The 19,230-nt window shown below is 34.2% G+C and overlaps 2 protein-coding genes across 2 annotated transcripts; both read left to right on the forward strand.

The window, feature by feature from the left end:
• The first annotated feature begins 724 nt into the window (after positions 1–724).
• On the forward strand, positions 725–1,744 carry LOC131021101 (uncharacterized). The gene has a single exon (XM_057950190.1). The coding sequence runs from the start codon at positions 725–727 to the stop codon at positions 1,742–1,744; it is 1,020 nt and encodes a 339-aa protein (XP_057806173.1).
• Positions 1,745–14,736: 12,992 nt separating this feature from the next.
• Positions 14,737–17,989, forward strand: LOC131022045 (vestitone reductase). The gene is made up of 4 exons (XM_057951415.1): positions 14,737–15,064; positions 15,991–16,521; positions 17,404–17,599; positions 17,705–17,989. The coding sequence occupies exons 1-4, from the start codon at positions 14,941–14,943 to the stop codon at positions 17,847–17,849; spliced, it is 996 nt and encodes a 331-aa protein (XP_057807398.1). The 5' UTR covers positions 14,737–14,940; the 3' UTR covers positions 17,850–17,989.
• Positions 17,990–19,230: the final 1,241 nt, after the last annotated feature.

A 19,230-nucleotide genomic window follows, 5' to 3' on the forward strand; every position in this document is an offset into this window, starting at 1 on the left:
TTTATAACATCTCGCTTCTCTCTAGTATATAACACGTTATCAGCACGAAAGTTCTAGTTCTCTCATCATCTCCCTTCGATCGTAAAAGGTCCAATTTTCGAATTCTATTTCTCTTTATTGGTTGTTGTTGATACTATTGTTTAAATTGCATTCCATGTATTGACGTATTTGAATTGATTACTAAAAAAAAAAAAAAAAAAAAAAAAAAAAAAAAAAAAAAAAAAAAACGAATCAATTGGGAATTGAGAGCCATTGTAATTATGTATATGTTTTTAGATTGATTTGGTATACTTAGTCAACGTATATGAATGTTTTGGGATTTAGGCAAAGAATCATGTTGCTATTTGTTTCTTTCTTCAAATTATTATTTTGTTTCGTGTTCTTTGATGATCTATATATACATTTAAATCTATTGAAGTTGAAAGAGATTTAAATCTTATGCTCTTATTTTTGAAATTTGATATGTTATATTATGAAATATACTATATATATATATATATATATATATACAATTTTTTTTTCTTTTCAAAATGATCTTGAAAATTAATTGATGCTATTTAAATAGCACAAGTAATATTCCTGAAGAATATTACATTCAAGATCTTAAATTGATGCTATTAAAGTAGCACAAGTAATATTCCTGAAGAATATTACAAGCTCTCTGAGCAAATAAATTAAACATTTGGATAATATATCCTTGATTATTTTGTGCAGAATTGCACGGATGGCAAACATAGCCAAACTTGAGTTCATCGCCCTTGACATCTCGGGCAAGAATTACATGTCATGGACTCTTGATGCTGATATTCACCTGATCTCAAGGGGTCTAGGAGAAACTATCAAAGAAGGAAACAAAGCGTCCGACCAGGATCGCGCTAAGGCACTAATATTCCTTCGTCATCACCTTCATGATGACCTTAAGACAGAGTATCTGACTGTCAAAGATCCACAAGAATTGTGGATGAACCTCAAAGACAGGTTTGATCATCAAAAGACTGTCGTCCTTCCTAAAGCTCGTTACGAGTGGATGCATCTAAGACTGCAAGACTTTAAGTCTGTGAGTGCTTATAATTCTGAATTATTTAGAATTGTTTCTAAATTGAAACTTTGTGGAGAAAAAATTAGTGATACTGATATGCTTGAGAAAACATTCTCCACTTTTCATGCTTCTAATGTGCTGTTACAGCAACAATATAGAGAGCGGGGTTTCAAAAAGTATTCAGAATTAATAGCTTGTTTGTTGGTTGCCGAGCAAAATAATGAATTGCTCTTGAAAAATCACGCACTCCGCCCCACCGGTTCCGCTGCATTGCCTGAAGCCAATGCAACTTTCAACCATGATAATGGACGTGGTCGTGGGAACCAACGTGGACGTGGGCGTGGACGTGGACGTGGATATGGTCGTGGTCGTGGACGCGGTAAACCACATGATGCAACTTTTAGCAACAAAAGGCATAAAGCATCCAACGAGCACAATTCATACAAAAAGGAAGGTGAATGCCAAAGGTGTGGTATGACAGGACATTGGGCACGTACTTGCCGAACAGCAAAACACCTTGCAGATCTATATCAAGATTCAATCAAGGGAAAAGGCAAGAAGGAGTCCAATAATGTTGACTTTGACTGTCCAATTGATACTACTCATTTAGATGTCTCCGACTTCTTTGATGACCCAAAAGGAGATAATATAGATCAATTGATCGATGGTGGTGTGCTTGAAAATAATAATATGGACACTGTTTAGTCCTTAATTTTAATTTTTTTTCTTTTCTAGTTGTTAAGATGACATTGCTTATTTTTAATTTCAAGATGTTGTTTTTATTTTTTTTATTACAATAATAAAAATCAAATGCTTACTCAATAATAATTGATTTTTTTTCCAAAATATCTCAGAAAATCAAATGGAATCTTGTGATATTTGTCTTGCTGATAGTGCCACCACACACACTATTCTTCAAAAGAAGAATTATTTCCTTAAGTTGACATTAGCCAAGGATAATGTCAACACAATATCAGGTGCATCAAACATCATTGAAGGCTCCGGAAGAGCTTGTATCATTTTGCCAAATGATACTAAATTAGATATTGAAAATGCCATGTACTCTAGTAAGTCTAAAAGGAACTTACTAAGTTTCAAGGATATCCGTAATAATGGATACCACATAGAGACAATTGCAGAAGGTAACAATGAATATCTTTACATAAATTCTTTTGTTTCAGGCTATAAGCTGACAAAAGAAAAATTAGCAACACTACCTTCTGGAATGTATTACACATTCATAAAAGCAATTGAGACAAACCATGTCATGAACATAAAGTTCAATGATACAAAAAGCTTTAAGCTTTGGCATGATAGGTTTGGACATCCTGGAGCGACTATGATGCGCCGAATAATCAATAATTCATATGGGCACAACATAAAGAATCAAAAGATTCTTTCTACAAAGGAATTCCCATGTGATGCTTGTGCGCAAGGCAAGTTAGTTATTAGACCTTCATATACGAAGGTTAATACTGAATCTCCATCTTTCCTAGAAAGAATTCAGGGAGACATTTGTGGACCTATACATCCACCTTGTGGACCTTTTCGATACTTTATGGTATTGATTGATGCTTCTTCTAGATGGTCACATGTATGCTTGCTTTCTACTAGAAATGCAGCATTTGCTAGACTACTTGCTCAAATCATAAAATTAAGAGCTCAATTCCCAGACAATTCAATTAAAAGAATTCGTCTTGATAATGCTGGTGAGTTTACATCTCAGGCATTTGATAACTATTGTATGGCTATTGGAATTGAGATTGAACATCCAGTAGCTCATGTCCATACTCAAAATGGTTTAGCGGAATCATTTATTAAACGTCTTCAAATTATTGCTAGACCATTACTTATGAAATCAAAACTCCCAACTACTGCTTGGGGTCATGCCATATTACATGCTGCAACATTAGTTCGACTAAGGCCATCAGCTAATCATGAATACTCCCCAATGCAAATTATCTTTGGCCGAGAACCCGATGTTTCTCACTTACGAACTTTTGGTTGCGCGGTTCAAGTCCCAATTGCACCCCCACAACGAACAAAAATGGGTCCCCAACGAAGACTTGGGATATATGTTGGATTTGATTCACCATCGATTATAAGGTATCTAGAACCTTTAACAGGTGATTTATTTACTGCACGTTTTGCAGATTGTCATTTTGATGAAATGACATTTCCAACATTAGGAGGAATAAATCTACATCCAGAAAAGCACAAGGAAATCTCTTGGAATGAGAAAAACTTATCACATTTTGATTCTAGAACAAATCAATGTGAACAAGAAATTGAAAAGATTATTCATTTGCAAAAGATTGCAAATCAAATTCCTGATGCTTTTGTAGATACAAGAAAAGTGACACAATCTCACATACATGCTGCAAATACTCCAGCTAAAATTGATGTCCCTGAAGGACAAATAGCTTTGGCAGCAAATGAGTCCAAAATTCGTCAAAAACGTGGTCGACCAGTTGGTTCCAAAGATTCTATGCCTAGAAGAAGAAAGGGGCAAGATGGAAACCAAACAATGACGAAAACGACTAATCAATCAAATGAAAGTGATGTAATTCCTGAAGAATTACAAGTATCTGAAAATCATGAGATCTCAATAAATTATTTACATTCAAATCAGATACTAGAGAGAGAAAATATCATCGTTGATGATATATTTGCCTTTCATATAGCTCTTCAAGTTTTAAATGAGGATCCTGAACCAAAATCTGTTGCACAATGCAAACAGAGACTTGATTGGCCAAAGTGGAAAGAAGCTATAGAAAGGGAATTAAATTCCTGTGATAACCGGAAAGTATTTGGGCCTATAGCCTTAACTCCGGAATCTAAAATCCCTGTTGGATATAGATGGATTTTTGTTAGAAAGAGAAACGAGAAAAATGAAGTTACGAGATATAGAGCAAGACTCGTAGCACAAGGTTTCTCACAAAAACCAGGAATTGATTATGAGGAAACATACTCTCCAGTAATGGACGCTATTACTTTTAGATTTTTGATTAGTCTGGCTGTGTCACAAAGGCTTGATATGCGCCTTATGGATGTAGTGACTGCTTATCTATATGGGTCATTAGATACTGACATATATATGAAAATTCCTGAAGGATTTAAAATGCCTGAAGGATTTCAGTCAAAACCCAAAAGCATGTATTCAATTAAACTGCAAAAATCGTTGTATGGGTTGAAACAGTCTGGTCGTATGTGGTACAATAGACTGAGCGAGTATCTTTTGAAAGAAGGATACAAGAATGATGAAATATGCCCTTGTGTTTTCATTAAGAAAACCGAAAGTGGATTTGCAATCATAGCAGTTTATGTTGATGATTTAAATTTAATTGGGACTCCTGAAGAGCTAAATAAAACTGCTGAATATTTGAAGAAAGAATTTGAGATGAAAGATTTGGGAAAGACAAAGTTTTGTCTTGGTTTGCAAATGGAACGTATCCGTGGAGGAACGTTTATCCATCAATCCACATATACAGAAAAAGTATTAAAACGCTTTTATATGGATAATGCACATCCATTAGCATCACCAATGGTCGTTAGATCTCTTGATACTAAGAAAGATCCATTTCGACCACTTGAAGAGGGTGAAACGATACTTGGTCCTGAAGTACCATATCTAAGTGCAATTGGAGCGTTGACTTATCTGGCTAATAATACTAGACCGGATATAGCTTTTTCTGTTAATCTTCTAGCAAGATTTAGCTCTGCACCCACTTTGAGACATTGGAATGGTGTTAAGCACATTCTACGTTATCTAAAGGGTACCATTGACCTTGGATTATATTATCAAGAAAATTCTGATAATACTCTAGTGGGGTATTCGGATGCAGGATTTTTATCCGATCCACATGAAGCTAAGTCACAAACTGGATATGTTTTCACACATGGTGGAACTGCTATATCATGGAAGTCTGTGAAGCAAACCTTGACTGCAACATCCTCAAATCATTCTGAAATCATTGCAATCCACGAAACAAGTCGAGAATGTGTATGGTTGAGAAATGTGACGAGTCATATCCAAGAGTCGTGCGGGTTAGCTTCATCAAAGGCCAAACCAACTGTTTTATATGAAGATAATGCTGCTTGCATCGCGCAACTCAAGGAAGGATACATCAAAGGAGATAGGACGAAGCATATTTCTCCCAAATTCTTCTACACACACGACCTTCAAAAGGGTGGCGATATCGTCGTGCAACAAATTCGCTCAAGTGAAAATCTGGCGGACTTATTCACCAAGGCATTACCAACATCGACATTCAGAAAGTTGGTACACGAGATCGGCATGCGTCGACTCAAAGATATTCAATGATTTCAAGTTCAGGGGAAGCAGTTGTACTCTTTTTCCTTCGACTAGGTTTTGTCCCATTGGGTTTTCCTAGCAAGGTTTTAATGAGGCAACATCTTTTATTTTAGGGATTGGTCAATCAAGGGGAAGTGTTGTAAATATATCTTCTAGATATATCTTATGTGTGTTGACCAAGAAACCTAGAGGGAGAATAACACTTGACATCTTCAAGCCGCCGGAGTTGACTGTCCTCCGTTCACACCGGACGTGTGTGAACGTTCACACTGGACGTGTGTGAACGTTCACACTGGACGTGTGTGAACGTTCACACCGGACGTTCACACTTGGTTTAACACCTATAAATATGGGTGTATTGTGAACTTCATTTGTAGCTCTAATCTATTCTCTCGCTTCTCTCAAGTTTATAACATCTCGCTTCTCTCTAGTATATAACAGCCCTTTTATTTTTCTTTCTTTTTTGAAAATGACTCCTTTGCTAATCATTGTGGTTGAAAAGAGATCAATGAAAGAAAATTGTGTAAGATTAGTAAGACTATATTTATTTTTATGTTCAAATTAATGTCCAATTACATGAAATAACCAATTAAAAGAATTAAGGTCCCACACGAAAATGAAACAACCAAACACATACGAAAATTTGTAAGATTTCAAATAGTTACATAAAAGAGATTGTATCGACGATAAGAACGTAAAAAATGTGATCAAGTATATGCATTTTATTATCGTCGTAAAAAATGTGATCAAGTATATGCATTTTATTTATAGAAGCATTTTATTGAATTGTGCTTCATTTTATTATCATATTAAAAAAAAAAAGGAAGAAGTAGCAAATAACTCCCTATCATACAACTCCCTAACACATTTACCTCTCTATCTTTTAATTGTGGCCCCTCAACATCTCATAAAGAGTGCAAAATTTCCACTGTTTTTAACGGACATTTAACACCATTAATTTTTTTTTTCTTATTTCTTATTTTTCTGTAATATTTGTTAAGCAAAATACACTCCTATAAATATTTATACGTAAACCTCAACCTTAATTAATAATTAACAACCATCATTAAATATAAATTCGCATTTTTTTGGGAACAGTCGACGAGTACGCGAAGATTAAAATATGCTCATACAATTGCTTCTATTTATTTCTCCAAGAAGCACAATCCATTGACCATGATATCCAAGTAGTTTGATAGAGAAACATACGTGAAAGCTTATAAGCACCCAATCTTAATCTTTGCGTACTCGTCGATTGTTTCCAAAAAATACGAATTTATATTTAATGATAGTTGTTAGTACTCCCTCCGTCCCATGAATCTTGACACGTTTGGTTTCGGCACGGGAATTAAGGAATTGTAGATTAGTGTTTTAAGTGTGTAGGTAATAAAGTATAAAAATGATAAAGTATGAGAGAGAATGAAATAATTAGTATTACCTTATTTGGAAATGTGTCAAGATTCGTAGGACGGCCCAAAAAGGAATACGTGTCAAGATTCGTGACGGAGGGAGTACTAATTAAGGTTGAGGTTTGCGTAAAAATGTTTGTTGGAGTGCATTTTGCTTAACATATATTATAGTGAAATAATAAATAAAAGAAATAAAAAATATTTAACGGTGTTAAGTGTCCGTCAGGAACAGGGGGAATTTTGCATTCTTTATGAGATGTTGAGGGGCTACAGCCCACAATTAAGAGATAGAGAGGTAAATGTGTTAGGGGTTGTATGATTGGAAGCTATTTGCTATTTTTCTAAAAAAAAAAAAAAAAGTTGTTGCAAATTACAAAGTAGGTATGAAAATTTTGATTTCATTTTTCATGAAAATCATTATTTCAGAAAATTAAATGAGTCGTAAATACTCGCTCCATCTCTAAATAATAAATATTTTCAAAATGTTAAAAGATATATACAAAGGAAGTGTGTAAAAATTTACTCATTTTCACCTAACATATTGCATTGAAGAACAAATCAAACAACTAAAAGTTTGGATGAGGACAAGGCTAAAATTAAAGTTTGAGACGAATTAAGTTTCATCTCCAAATATAATACTACTACTTATTAAAAAATGAAATGGATTATTTAATAGGTGTTATTTGTATCAATAATCGACATTTTCTTTTAAAAGCCAAAAAATATAAACCCAAAATTTAATTAATAAACTTATAACAACTATGATATACAGTTATACTCCCTCCGTCCACGAATTGAGTACCCATATTTCCTTTTCCGTTCGTCCACAAAATGAGTATCAATTTCCCTTTTTGGCAAGTGTACCACACACATCTCTTTAATTAATACACTCAAAAAGTGGGACCATTAAACTATTCACACTACATTTCATACATTTCTTAAAATCCGTGTCGTCCACAAATGAGTACTCATTTCGTGGACGGAGGGAGTATTTATTAAAACTTATTTTTATATTACTCCCTCCGTCCACGAAATGAGTACTCATATTTCCTTTTTCGTCCGTCCACGAAATGAGTACCCATTTCCCTTTTTGGCAAGTGTACCCCACACAACCCTTTAATTAATACTCTCAAAAAGTGGGACCCTTAAACTATTCACACTACACTCCATACATTTCTTAAAACCCGTGCCGTCCACAAATGGGTACTCATTTCGTGGACGGAGGGAGTATAATGATCATTTTATCGAAAGAATGCTAGAATGAATGAGAATCATCGAAAGCCTTTTATCCAAAACTCTCTTAATAAAAAGTATTGCATGTATTTTTTTTTATTTTTTTTTAGAAAGGGAAAAGATTTCATTAAGAAGAAGAAAAAGTGTTCAACAAAGCAGGAAGGGAGCCTACAAAATAGGGCATCGCCCGGGAAACATAAGCAAAGCTAGCAAGCCTATCGGCTATGATGTTTCCTTCTCTCGATGTCCAGCTGAACACGACGCTTGAAAGGGTGGCAGCCCGGTTAAAAATCGCCCTGAGCGTGTCACCAAGGTAGGAGAGATCCGACTCCTTTTTTGTAAGCATCCAAAAAAGCCCCAGGCTGTCCGTTTCCAAAATCACATCTTGGAGCCCCAACTTTTCACTCAGCCGCAACCCTTCAAGGATAGCTAAGGCTTCCGCTTCAAGCACAGAAACAGCACCAGGAACAAAACCAAAACGGCAGCCCGATGGCGACTCCACTCCCTCGGTAACAACCGCTCCAAAGCCCATTCCGACACCAATCGTGACAGAAGCATCACAAGAGATCTTAACCTGACCGGGATTTGAACAGGAGACGCGCAGAGGTTTGGTCGTGGCTGTCGGAGAGCAGGTAGGTTTGGACCACGTCGCCCTTTGCGCAATGGGGAGGCAGTCTTGGTGGCTAATCTCTTTTCCTTGAAAAATCAGAAGGTTCCGGGCGAACCACAGGGACCAGACGAGATTGGCGAAGATTTGGTGCACTTCCTTGTGTTGGGAGTCACAAATCTTATTGAGCCAAAAGGGGATGGGCCAAACTTCTCCATCCGGGACAGGCTGTAACCGCAGGGGGGAGATTCCCAGAAGAATTTAACCCAAGCACAGTCCCGGAGTGCATGCTCAATAGTCTCAGTGTGCTCACCACATCGACGACAAATCGGATCAACGTTAATCGAGCGGTCAAAAAGCTCCTTCGCAGTCGGGACGGCCCCAGCCAAACATTTCCATAAGAACAACTTGACTTTTGGAATAACCTCCAAATTCCAGATCCATTTAAAGATATTCACCATGCCTCCCGAAGCCGAGGCCTCAAGACGGTGCTTAAGAGAGCATGCCAACCTGTACCCAGTTTTAACAAAGTAGGCATTACCCTTGCCAAGAGGCCAGAAAGGCCGACCGGGAAACAGAGGGTCAGCTGAAAGTTGGTTTGTGAATTTCCAGATCTCCCCCGGTGGAAGCACCGTTTGCACTACATCCAAGTTCCACCCTCCTGACTCCAACAGAAGCTCTTTAACACATTTATCCATCCAAAACACCGAAACCGAAGCCTTCTTGAACTGCCCATTACCATCCGGTAACCACGCCTCTTGACCAATCCTAATCCTCGAGCCATCTCCAATACGCCAAGCTATTCCCTCGGAAAGGAGATTACGTCCTACTAAAATGCTTCTCCATGAAAAGGATGGACAATGCGCATTATTAGCAAGGAGCAAGTCCGATCGAGGAAAGTAGCGAGCTTTAAGAGAGCGGGCCAACAGCGTCGTTTCATCATTAAGGATACGCCATGCTTGTTTCGCCAATAAAGCTTGGTTAAAAAGGCTGAGATCTCTGAAACCGAGCCCCCCACTCTCCTTAGGGCTGCAAAGCTTTTTCCAGTTCTTCCAATGGATTCTTCTCTCGTCATTTTTTTGGCCCCAGAAGAAGCTAGCTGCAATACTATTAAGTCTCTGACAGATTTGTTCTGGGATCGCGAAACAACTCATTAAATAGGATGGAATAGACTGGAGAACAGCCTTGATAAGAACCGTTTTTCCAGCCCCAGAGAGAAATTTTCGTTTCCAATCCTTGGCCTTTTTCCGAGTCCGATCAATGAGCATCTAAAAGATTTCCGTTTTTGATCTGCCCACGGTGCTAGGGATGCCGAGATACGTCCCATGTCTCGTTCCACACGCCACTCCAAGTTGTTCAGCTAGGGCCGTCCGAATCTCCTCAGGGGTACCCCCACTAAAGGTGATCGAAGATTTCTCCAAGTTAACTTTTTGCCCAGAGGCGCTTTCATAAACGCCAAGAATATCCCGCACCAGAGCAATTTCATTGGGAGTAGTCTGACCAAAAATGATGCAGTCGTCCGCGAAGAGAAGGTGACTCACACGGGGAGCCGTGCGGCAGAGGTGGGCCCCATGAATGAGCTGACGGGTTTCGGCTTGCCGGAGAAGACCTGAAAGAGCTTCGGCACAAAAAAAGAAACAAGAAAGGTGAGAGGAGATCGCCCTGCCGGAGACCACGGCTGGGCTCAAAACTCTCCCCAGGAAAACCGTTCACCAAGACACTAAACGAGACAGTAGATACACAACGCATGATCAACTCAACAACCGACGTATGAAAACCAAGTTTTCGCATCATACAATCAAGAAAAGTCCACTCGACCCTATCATAAGCCTTCGCCATGTCCAATTTAAAAGCAAACACTCCTTTTTTCTTAGCCGAATTCATTTTCATCATGTGGAAAATTTCAAAAGCCAAGAGAGCATTATCGGTGATTTGACGACCCGGCACAAACGCGGACTGACTCTCGTTGATAATGGAAGGGAGAATGATTTTAAGATGGTATTGCATGTATTTGAAATGTGTGTGTATAATGGAACGAGAAATACATATCTATAGTCTATAGATATGTGTCAATCCATGGGCTAAAACATCATGGGCTTTCTAGCCCATTCACATAACTCATCTTCTAAGGCAAGTAGATATGTGTCAATCCAAGATAAACATTAATAAATATTTCTATTACAATTAACATCCTACATAAATACTTTTAATTGATTTATGCTTTTGTAATGTCATTATTAATTGATTAATTAATATTACTAATGTTATTGGGATATGTTGTTTATAATTAGGAAAATATAATGATTGCAGATTAAGGAGATTGGAGAGTGAAATTTCATATTGTCGCGTAGGAGAGAGAATATTTTTCTATTGTGTATAAGATTATTAAGTAAATTACACCTTCTTTAAATAAATAAAAAATTAATATAAAAATGAATTGAGGTGATGCTTTGAATGTATTATTTAATTTAATAAAAATAAAATATACATGTATAAATGAGAATGATTGAAAATGAAGGAGAGTTGAGAGATTTTGAAATGGTGAGATTTCAATAATATGCCACATAGAATGAGCAATAATTTTAATTGTGGGAAAAGTGCAACAATTTTTAAAGTTGGTGGGAAAAATCAAATTGATCAAAAGTTCATGTATTTAGGTGTCAATAACTCTAAGGTGACATTTACTTTTGAGTATTAGTCTTGATAGATAAAAATAGTAAGACTACTCAAAAAAATAAAAATAAATAAATAAGTTGTTTTGACGTGTATATCAATTTTATCTATATGAATCCGCACTTTTATTAATTAAAACGTGTACTAAATCTTTCGAGTCCCACAACATGATTTTTTTTGATTAATTATTTTTAATATTATTAAAAACCAACTTCAATTCTAAATCAATTTTAAATTTAATTCAATTGAATCGATGGTAATTTTAAAAGTAGATGCATGTAACTTTTGATTGATTTATTTTTTTCTTTATATAAATACTATATACACAACACACACACACATATATATATAGGGGAAGGATCATGTGAGAACACTAAATATTTGTGAGAATGGGGAACTTACTATGGCCACTGATTTGATTAAATCTAACGGCTGTAGATTCCAAAAAGCATCGGCGGCTTTTTATGGAATGAAGGATTAATTTGTCATTTAACAATTTTTAAAACTGTCCACTACCTAAAATCATGTTATCATCTGTACATGTAATCTTTTGTATTTGACAACTTATTAATTATCATATTTTAGAGTTTTAGCCTCATTGTTTTTGTCGCCATTTTTCATAGAATTATACGCTAATTGTAAACTAAATTTTATACAACCACAACTATAAACAACTTACATGAATGAACATGAACAATATATACTTATGTGATGAACACGTGTAAATAAAGAAGATAAATAAACTTAGAGGCTTACATGAACAACAAAATAATTTATTTTGAACAATAGTGATGAACAATAGGACCTGAGTCAAACTTATATATACTTATGTGATGAACAATATATACGATGACGATGAACAACTTACATGAACGAACATGAACAATATATACTTATGTGATGAACAATATATACGATGAATAAACTTATATATTTATATGAATAAGGGTATATTTTGTTTTAAACAATGTAAACATGAATATGACAATTATCTAAATTAAAAAAATATATACAATTTCAACAAACCTCCACTGCCGAAAAATCAATGAAACAAAAGACATTACATATTTTCAAAACATGAACACTAACATTCTTCAATGAACAAAAGTAATATGATGATGACAGATGAATGGTAGGTGTAATGTTTTTTTATAGTAAATAATATTCAATGCGGTTATTATGGGATTTGATATGATCATTAATTATCTGACTTAACAATGTTCACCAAAATACCCCTCAATCATTTATTTTAAGAAATGTCCGACTTTTAACACAAAATTATGCAAAGTCTATATTTAATTTCGTCCATTGGATCATTGAAGATCAATGGTCTAGAAAGGTTCTTAAGTTTCACAAATTTTAGAAATTCACACTAGATACCGACCCTATATATATATTATTTATTCATAAATAGAGGTGTGTTTCTTTAAGACGAAAACTAAAATAATAGTATATGAATCATGATAATTTAAATTTTTATTATAACTGATCTCAAGTTGGGACCACAATTTTTTATTTCTAAACAGAGTAATCCCTCCGTCCCACCATTTTAGTCCATTATTCCATTTGAGATGTCCCAAAAAGATAGTCCACTTTTCTAATTAATACTATATAAAAATATTGTTTTTACTAAATTAACCTTATTTAATGCTTCACTTAAATGTGAAAAGGACGTGTGAAAATAATAAATAAGGGTATAAAAGATAAAAATATAAAAATTAAATGCATTTTCTTAATATGTGTGAAAAGTGGAAGGGGACTAAAATGGTGGGACGGAGGGAGTATTTTTTAATGAAGATTTTAGCGTATAATGAAACTATTTCCTTATTTTCTCAAAAAAAACTTCCTTGTTCGATATATAAATTGCTTTCACTGAAATAATTGATAATCTACTATAGTAATTAATATATATCTCAGTGGTAGGTCGGTCAACTAGGCAAATTAATTATTGGCAGTTGAAGCATTAATGAAAGAGCTGATCGCCTCTATATATATATATATACATTAGAATCGATCACCTACCCACCGTGGACAAGCATAATGTGTCCACCATTGATTTGACAATTTTAATTTGAAAAGAAAATTAACATATCTTACTCTAATTAAGATTGTCATCAGTGGTGGACACATTATGCCTGCCCACGGTGGGTAGGTGATCGGTTCTGATATATACATATATATATATATGGTGCGGTTATAGTGAGAACCACAATTATCGTGAGAACATAAGAACCAATAAAATTACTGCATCTGCTATACAAATTAATGCATCCGCTATTAAATTTAATGCATCCGAAAAAAATAATTTTTTTGCTCCCTTCAGGATTCGAACCCAGCACCTGCATCCATCCACCAAGATGATGCATCCACCGTAGATCTTGATGATTGAATGGCTTAAAATGGTTCTCCGTTCTTATTTTATTAGTGGTTCTTATTTGAACCTCTCCCTATATATATATATTGAAATGTTTCATTAAAGGCTAATTGGTGTATAAATAATTAAATACATCAACTTTACTCATTTTTTGGTTTTTAATATGAACTTTAAATTCTAGTTATAGATACATAAATTGTATTAACTTTTACTCCAGTATTTAACATGAACTTTAAAATATAGTTATAAATACATGAATTTTAAACTTATTCAATTTTTAACTCATTTTTCATTTTTTCCCAAATTAAAGTTGACTTGGAGTGCCTGAATCGTGGACAGTTTATTGCTATACAAATTAACACCGTTCAATTTTTGATCCCGTTTTTTATATTCTGAATTTCTAGATTTGGCTTTCTGAATGACGAAATTGTCTTTATGAAATCCCCAAATGTTAAAGATGAAATTCGCCTTTTGAATTTGTAGAATTTGTAGACAAATTTTTCTCGTTCACTTTAATATTTTAGTTTTGGGTTAATTTCTTCTAACGAAAAACAACGTCGTCGTATCTCAACGACGAATTATCCACGTCAAGATTCAGGCATTCCAAATCAACTTAATTTAATTCGAGAAAAATGAAAAACGAGTCAAAAATTGAATACGTTTAAAGTTCGTGTATTTATAACTATGTTTTAAAGTTCATGTTAAATACCAAAAATGAGTAAAGCTCACGTATTTATAACTAGGATTTAAAGTTCATGTTAAATACCAAAAAGTGAATAAAATTTATGTATTTATATACGAATTACCCTTCATTAAAAATACTAATACTAAATGGAGAATATGTGCGAACACATACGAATATGTTAATAATTTATTCGATAAATTAATGTAAAACATTAATAAACATTTTTATTTAAAATTGAATTATAGAAAGATCGAGATTTTCACCTTATTAACTGAATACGATTATTTGTAAATTATATTGATTTATTTTTTACTTTTATTTTTCACAAAAAATAAGATTCCCTTCCCGCTAAAATCACATCATAATTATTTATCATCAAAATTTGTAGTGTGTGGCATAACTGCATCATATTCTCATTAGATAAATTAAGCAAGTTGAGAAAATGAATGCATAAATATCTTCTGCCGGAGATTAATTAATTATCCAAGAGCAAAAGACAGGAATGCCCTTCAACTTGCCATTATTTAAACAGACATGCATGGCTTCGTTTCTCTCACAAGTTACATCGATATATACAGAGAGAGAGAGAGAGAGAGAGAGAGAGGATGGTGAATGAAAATGGGAAAAAGGTATGTGTGACTGGAGGAACTGGTTTTCTTGGATCATGGATGATCAAGAGGCTACTCGAAGATGGCTACGCCGTCAACGCCACTGTCAGGCTCGATCCAGGTTCCTATTTTTTTCACATATTCTAATATTATCGACTAATTTATTTCATATAAGACTAATGTTTCTTTGTAGGTTTCATTTTTTAAATCTGTGTTATCCATATAATACCATAATTCTTTTTTATATATTGTATTTAAAGCTCTGCCCTCGTCTCGACTACTTGTGTTTTTTAGTTGACTTCTATTTCCCTATGTCTCAAACTTTATATATATAGGGAGTAGGGACACTCTTTTTTCTTCTTAAGATTTTTTTCATTAAATTTTCTTTAAGAAGGTTTTAATTGATGAGACACCTGTCCTTAATCAGTGTTTTTTCTTTTGTGATATTATTCACAATTTAATTATATATATAGATATATGTTCTCTCCGTCCACGAATAATTTCCTAAAAGGGAATAACATGTGAATTTTAAGAAAAAAGAGGTGGTTGAGTGTATTGAGAGTGGTGAAAGAATTGTTGAGTGTATTAAAAATAGTGAAAAAATGTAATTAATTAGTATTGAAAGTGATGAAAATATCAAAAATAAGGTTAAATGAGATATTTATAAGTGGTGGGTATAGTCCAAAAATATATAGGAAATGTTTTTTTTTGTAGACGTTCCAAAAAAATATAGGAAGTTTTTTCGTGAACGGAGATAGTATAAGGTTTAAATATTTTATCAAATATTTACGAATATATGATTTGTTTACAATCTTATAAAATTAAATTAGCACAACAACTACCATGAAATTGGCTTTACAGTGACACTACTTCAACATACAAATGACAACATACAAATGATACTTTAAAACGAAATAGTGTCATGTGAAGTCGGTTTCACCATAAAATGGATTTCACAGAAGACCGCCTCTTAAATTAATCAGAATATGAATGTGATTATTAGAAAAATCTTGAGTGTTAGCTGAAGCTGTGGTTTTGGAAAAATAGAGCGGAAGAGGGACATTAGCTACATCACCAACCTCCCCGGCGCGGCGGAGCGGTTGCAGATCTTCAACGCGGATCTCGACAAGCCGGAGACGTTCGCCCCGGCGATCGAGGGCTGCGGCGGCGTCTTCCACACGGCCCACCCGCTGGACTTCGCCGAGAAGGAGACGGAGGAAGTGAAGCTGAAGCGCGTCACCACCGCCCTGCGAGGCATCCTGCAGGCCTGCGCCGACTGCAAGACGGTCCGCCGCGTCGTCTACACCGCGAGCATCTCCTCCGCCGCCTTCGACCCCGCCAACAGCGGCGGCAAGCTCATCGACGAGGACTCGTGGACCGACGTCGACTTCATCCGCAGCCTCAAGACCTTCGGGGGGCCCTACATCGTCACCAAGGCGCTGGCGGAGAAAGCCGCCATCGATCTCGCGGCGGAGCTCGGCTTGGACCTCGTCTCCCTGATTCCGACGTGGATCACCGGCCCTTTCATTTGCCCTAATTTTCCGGATTCCGTTTACGTCTCCCTGGCCTTGATTCTCGGTAATTAAATCATTTAATTAATTAATTAATTTTCCTACCACGATGACTGGAAATAGAAAATGAATTATTGGTTATTTATGTCTGATGGTAGTGTGGTGGTTGTCTAAAGTCTACCCTCATGCCATCTTTTAAAACATTTTTTATAAGGTTCGTTTATTTTAATAGAAAACAAGAGAAAATATATATTTTATCATTTTTCTCGTCATTTTCACATGCTTATTATAATAGATTTTTTTTAAAGCAGAGTAAAATATTTTCTCAGCCACCTTTTTACACTCATTTTCTCTCAAATGTTAAATAAGGAGTATTATATTTTGGTAGTGGCGTTTTTCAACATTTTTTCATCTTTCCATATCTGATAATAAATGAAAGGAGAAAAAAAATCTCATATTTTTTATTCATATTTTTTTAGTGAAAATTTTACAATCAATGTAAATGCATTTAAGGGCGTGTTCTCTTTGATTGTAAGTTTATCATTAGAAAGAAGTAAAAAAATATGAGAAAATTTTATCCCATACTTTTTTATCTCATATCTTTTTAATGAACAAATATCTAAAAATATTATGAAGAGAGAATGAAAAAGATAGAGAGATGAGTTAAATTATATTATCATGAAAATATTATCACATCTATAACTTGTGATAATATTATCATGAATTGAAATGAAATGATGGAAGAAGGGACTATATCCTGTAAATTTCTTCTTCTTATGAAGAAAATTTTTCTAATTAAAAGAACTTGTAAAAAGAGTAAAACTCTGAAACAATATATATATATTCCACCATTTTTCGTCAAAGAGAATTCATCTGAAAAAAAAATATATATATATATATATATACTCCAATTAATTATTTTTGTGGGTGTATGATGATATATATATAGGTGATGAGGGGCACTACCAGCACCTAAAAGAATCGAGTTTAGTCCACGTGGACGACGTGGCTCGAGCTCATATCCACCTGCTCGAGTATCCCGACGCCAAAGGCCGATACATAACGGCGGCGGCGCAGTTCGGCATCGCCGAGCTTTGCGATTTCCTCTCCCTCAGATATCCAGAATATAAGATGCCATCACCTGAGTAATTAATTACTATATATATCATTTAATTAATTATTACTTGTATTTTGTTTTCTAAAAATTAAATTAATTACTTGATGTTTTTTATTTTATTTTTGTTGGACAGTTCGTGGAAGGATGTGACGGCGGTGAAATTTTCCGGGCTGTCGACGAAGAAACTGGAAGCCACTGGATTCAAGTACGAGTATGGATTGGAGGAAATGTTTGACGGCGCGATTAAATCATGCAAAGAAAAGGGGCTTATTAAATAATAAGTAATTACTTTCGTCTTATTTTTATTATTTTAATGTTTTTTATGGTGTTGGTTGACGTTTGTTTGGTACTACAAATTAGTTCGCTATGTACTATAAGCCGTGGATTGAAATAAAACGACGTTGTTTCATATGATAAAGGGGAAAAAATTACCGTATATTCCGACAAGATAAATAAATTATTTTTCCGTCGCTAAAAATTGAATTGGGTGACAATTTTTATTAGAAAAAAATGCTGCAAGTTAAATGGTTTTTAAAAGAAAACAAAACAAAAATTAAGAATATTTCATAAAAATGCTGAAAGTTAGTAACACGAAACATTAATATTAACCTTAATATATACACGTAATGTAAGGAATCCATATATTAACGCATGGCATCACATGGCATATTCACCACAAAAATTTATATATTATATAAAGAACTAGTTTAACAGCATCCAATTTACCGTCATCTTTCTAACAGAATATTCCTAATATTTAACTGCTGTTTATTTATGTAATTTAAAAAGACGTGTTTTACTTCTACTTAAGTTTAAGATCATGGTTCCTATTTTTCGGCTAACACAATGCAACCGAAATAAACTGCATATTTGTTATTTATATCCCCCCCCCACCCCCCCCCCCCCCCCCCCCCCCCAACCATATACCGCTTTTCATTCTAAAATGAATCACCTTTTTTATTTATTTATTTTTGTTATTTTCTTTTCTTTTTTTTAATATTTATATATTTTAATAATGATAAAAATATTGAATATGTATATCAAATTAAAGATCATGAAATTAATTTTAATTTATTAAATATTATATTTGATATGGTGTTAAAATAAAAATATTATAAAATTTAGAAATATCAAACATATTATTTTTCTCTCTAATGAATTATCTTTTATCTTTTGATTTTATTTTTATATTTTTGTTTACTTAATTTCTTTATTTTCATTTTTTTTGTCAATTTTATTTTCGTTTCCTTATAGAAAAAATATGACAACAATTATCTATATTTATATAATACTATATAAAATGACAATTCTAAAGGTGATATTTTTTCATCGATTTTTCTCTCCCTTCTCTTAGTATTTCTTGTGTTTTAATTTATTTATTTTTAATTGTCAAAGATGATATTAATTTGATATAAAAATCATCAAAAATGAATTTGAAACAAATAAGTTATGGTAGATTAAAATTTAAATGAATTTTTTCTCTTTCCTCACAAAAATTTAAAGTTATCTTTTTTTCATCTCTCCTCTCTCCTAAATTTAACATACAACTTTTTTTTAATCTCTCTTTGCTTTCCTTTTTTTATATTAAATTTATATAATTTTCTATATTTTTGTTTGATATCGACCTTTGTATATTTTTTTGCACACGTTTTAATAATA

Source organism: Salvia miltiorrhiza, chromosome 4, assembly GCF_028751815.1.
Source record: "Salvia miltiorrhiza cultivar Shanhuang (shh) chromosome 4, IMPLAD_Smil_shh, whole genome shotgun sequence".
Classification (NCBI taxonomy): domain Eukaryota; kingdom Viridiplantae; phylum Streptophyta; class Magnoliopsida; order Lamiales; family Lamiaceae; genus Salvia; species Salvia miltiorrhiza.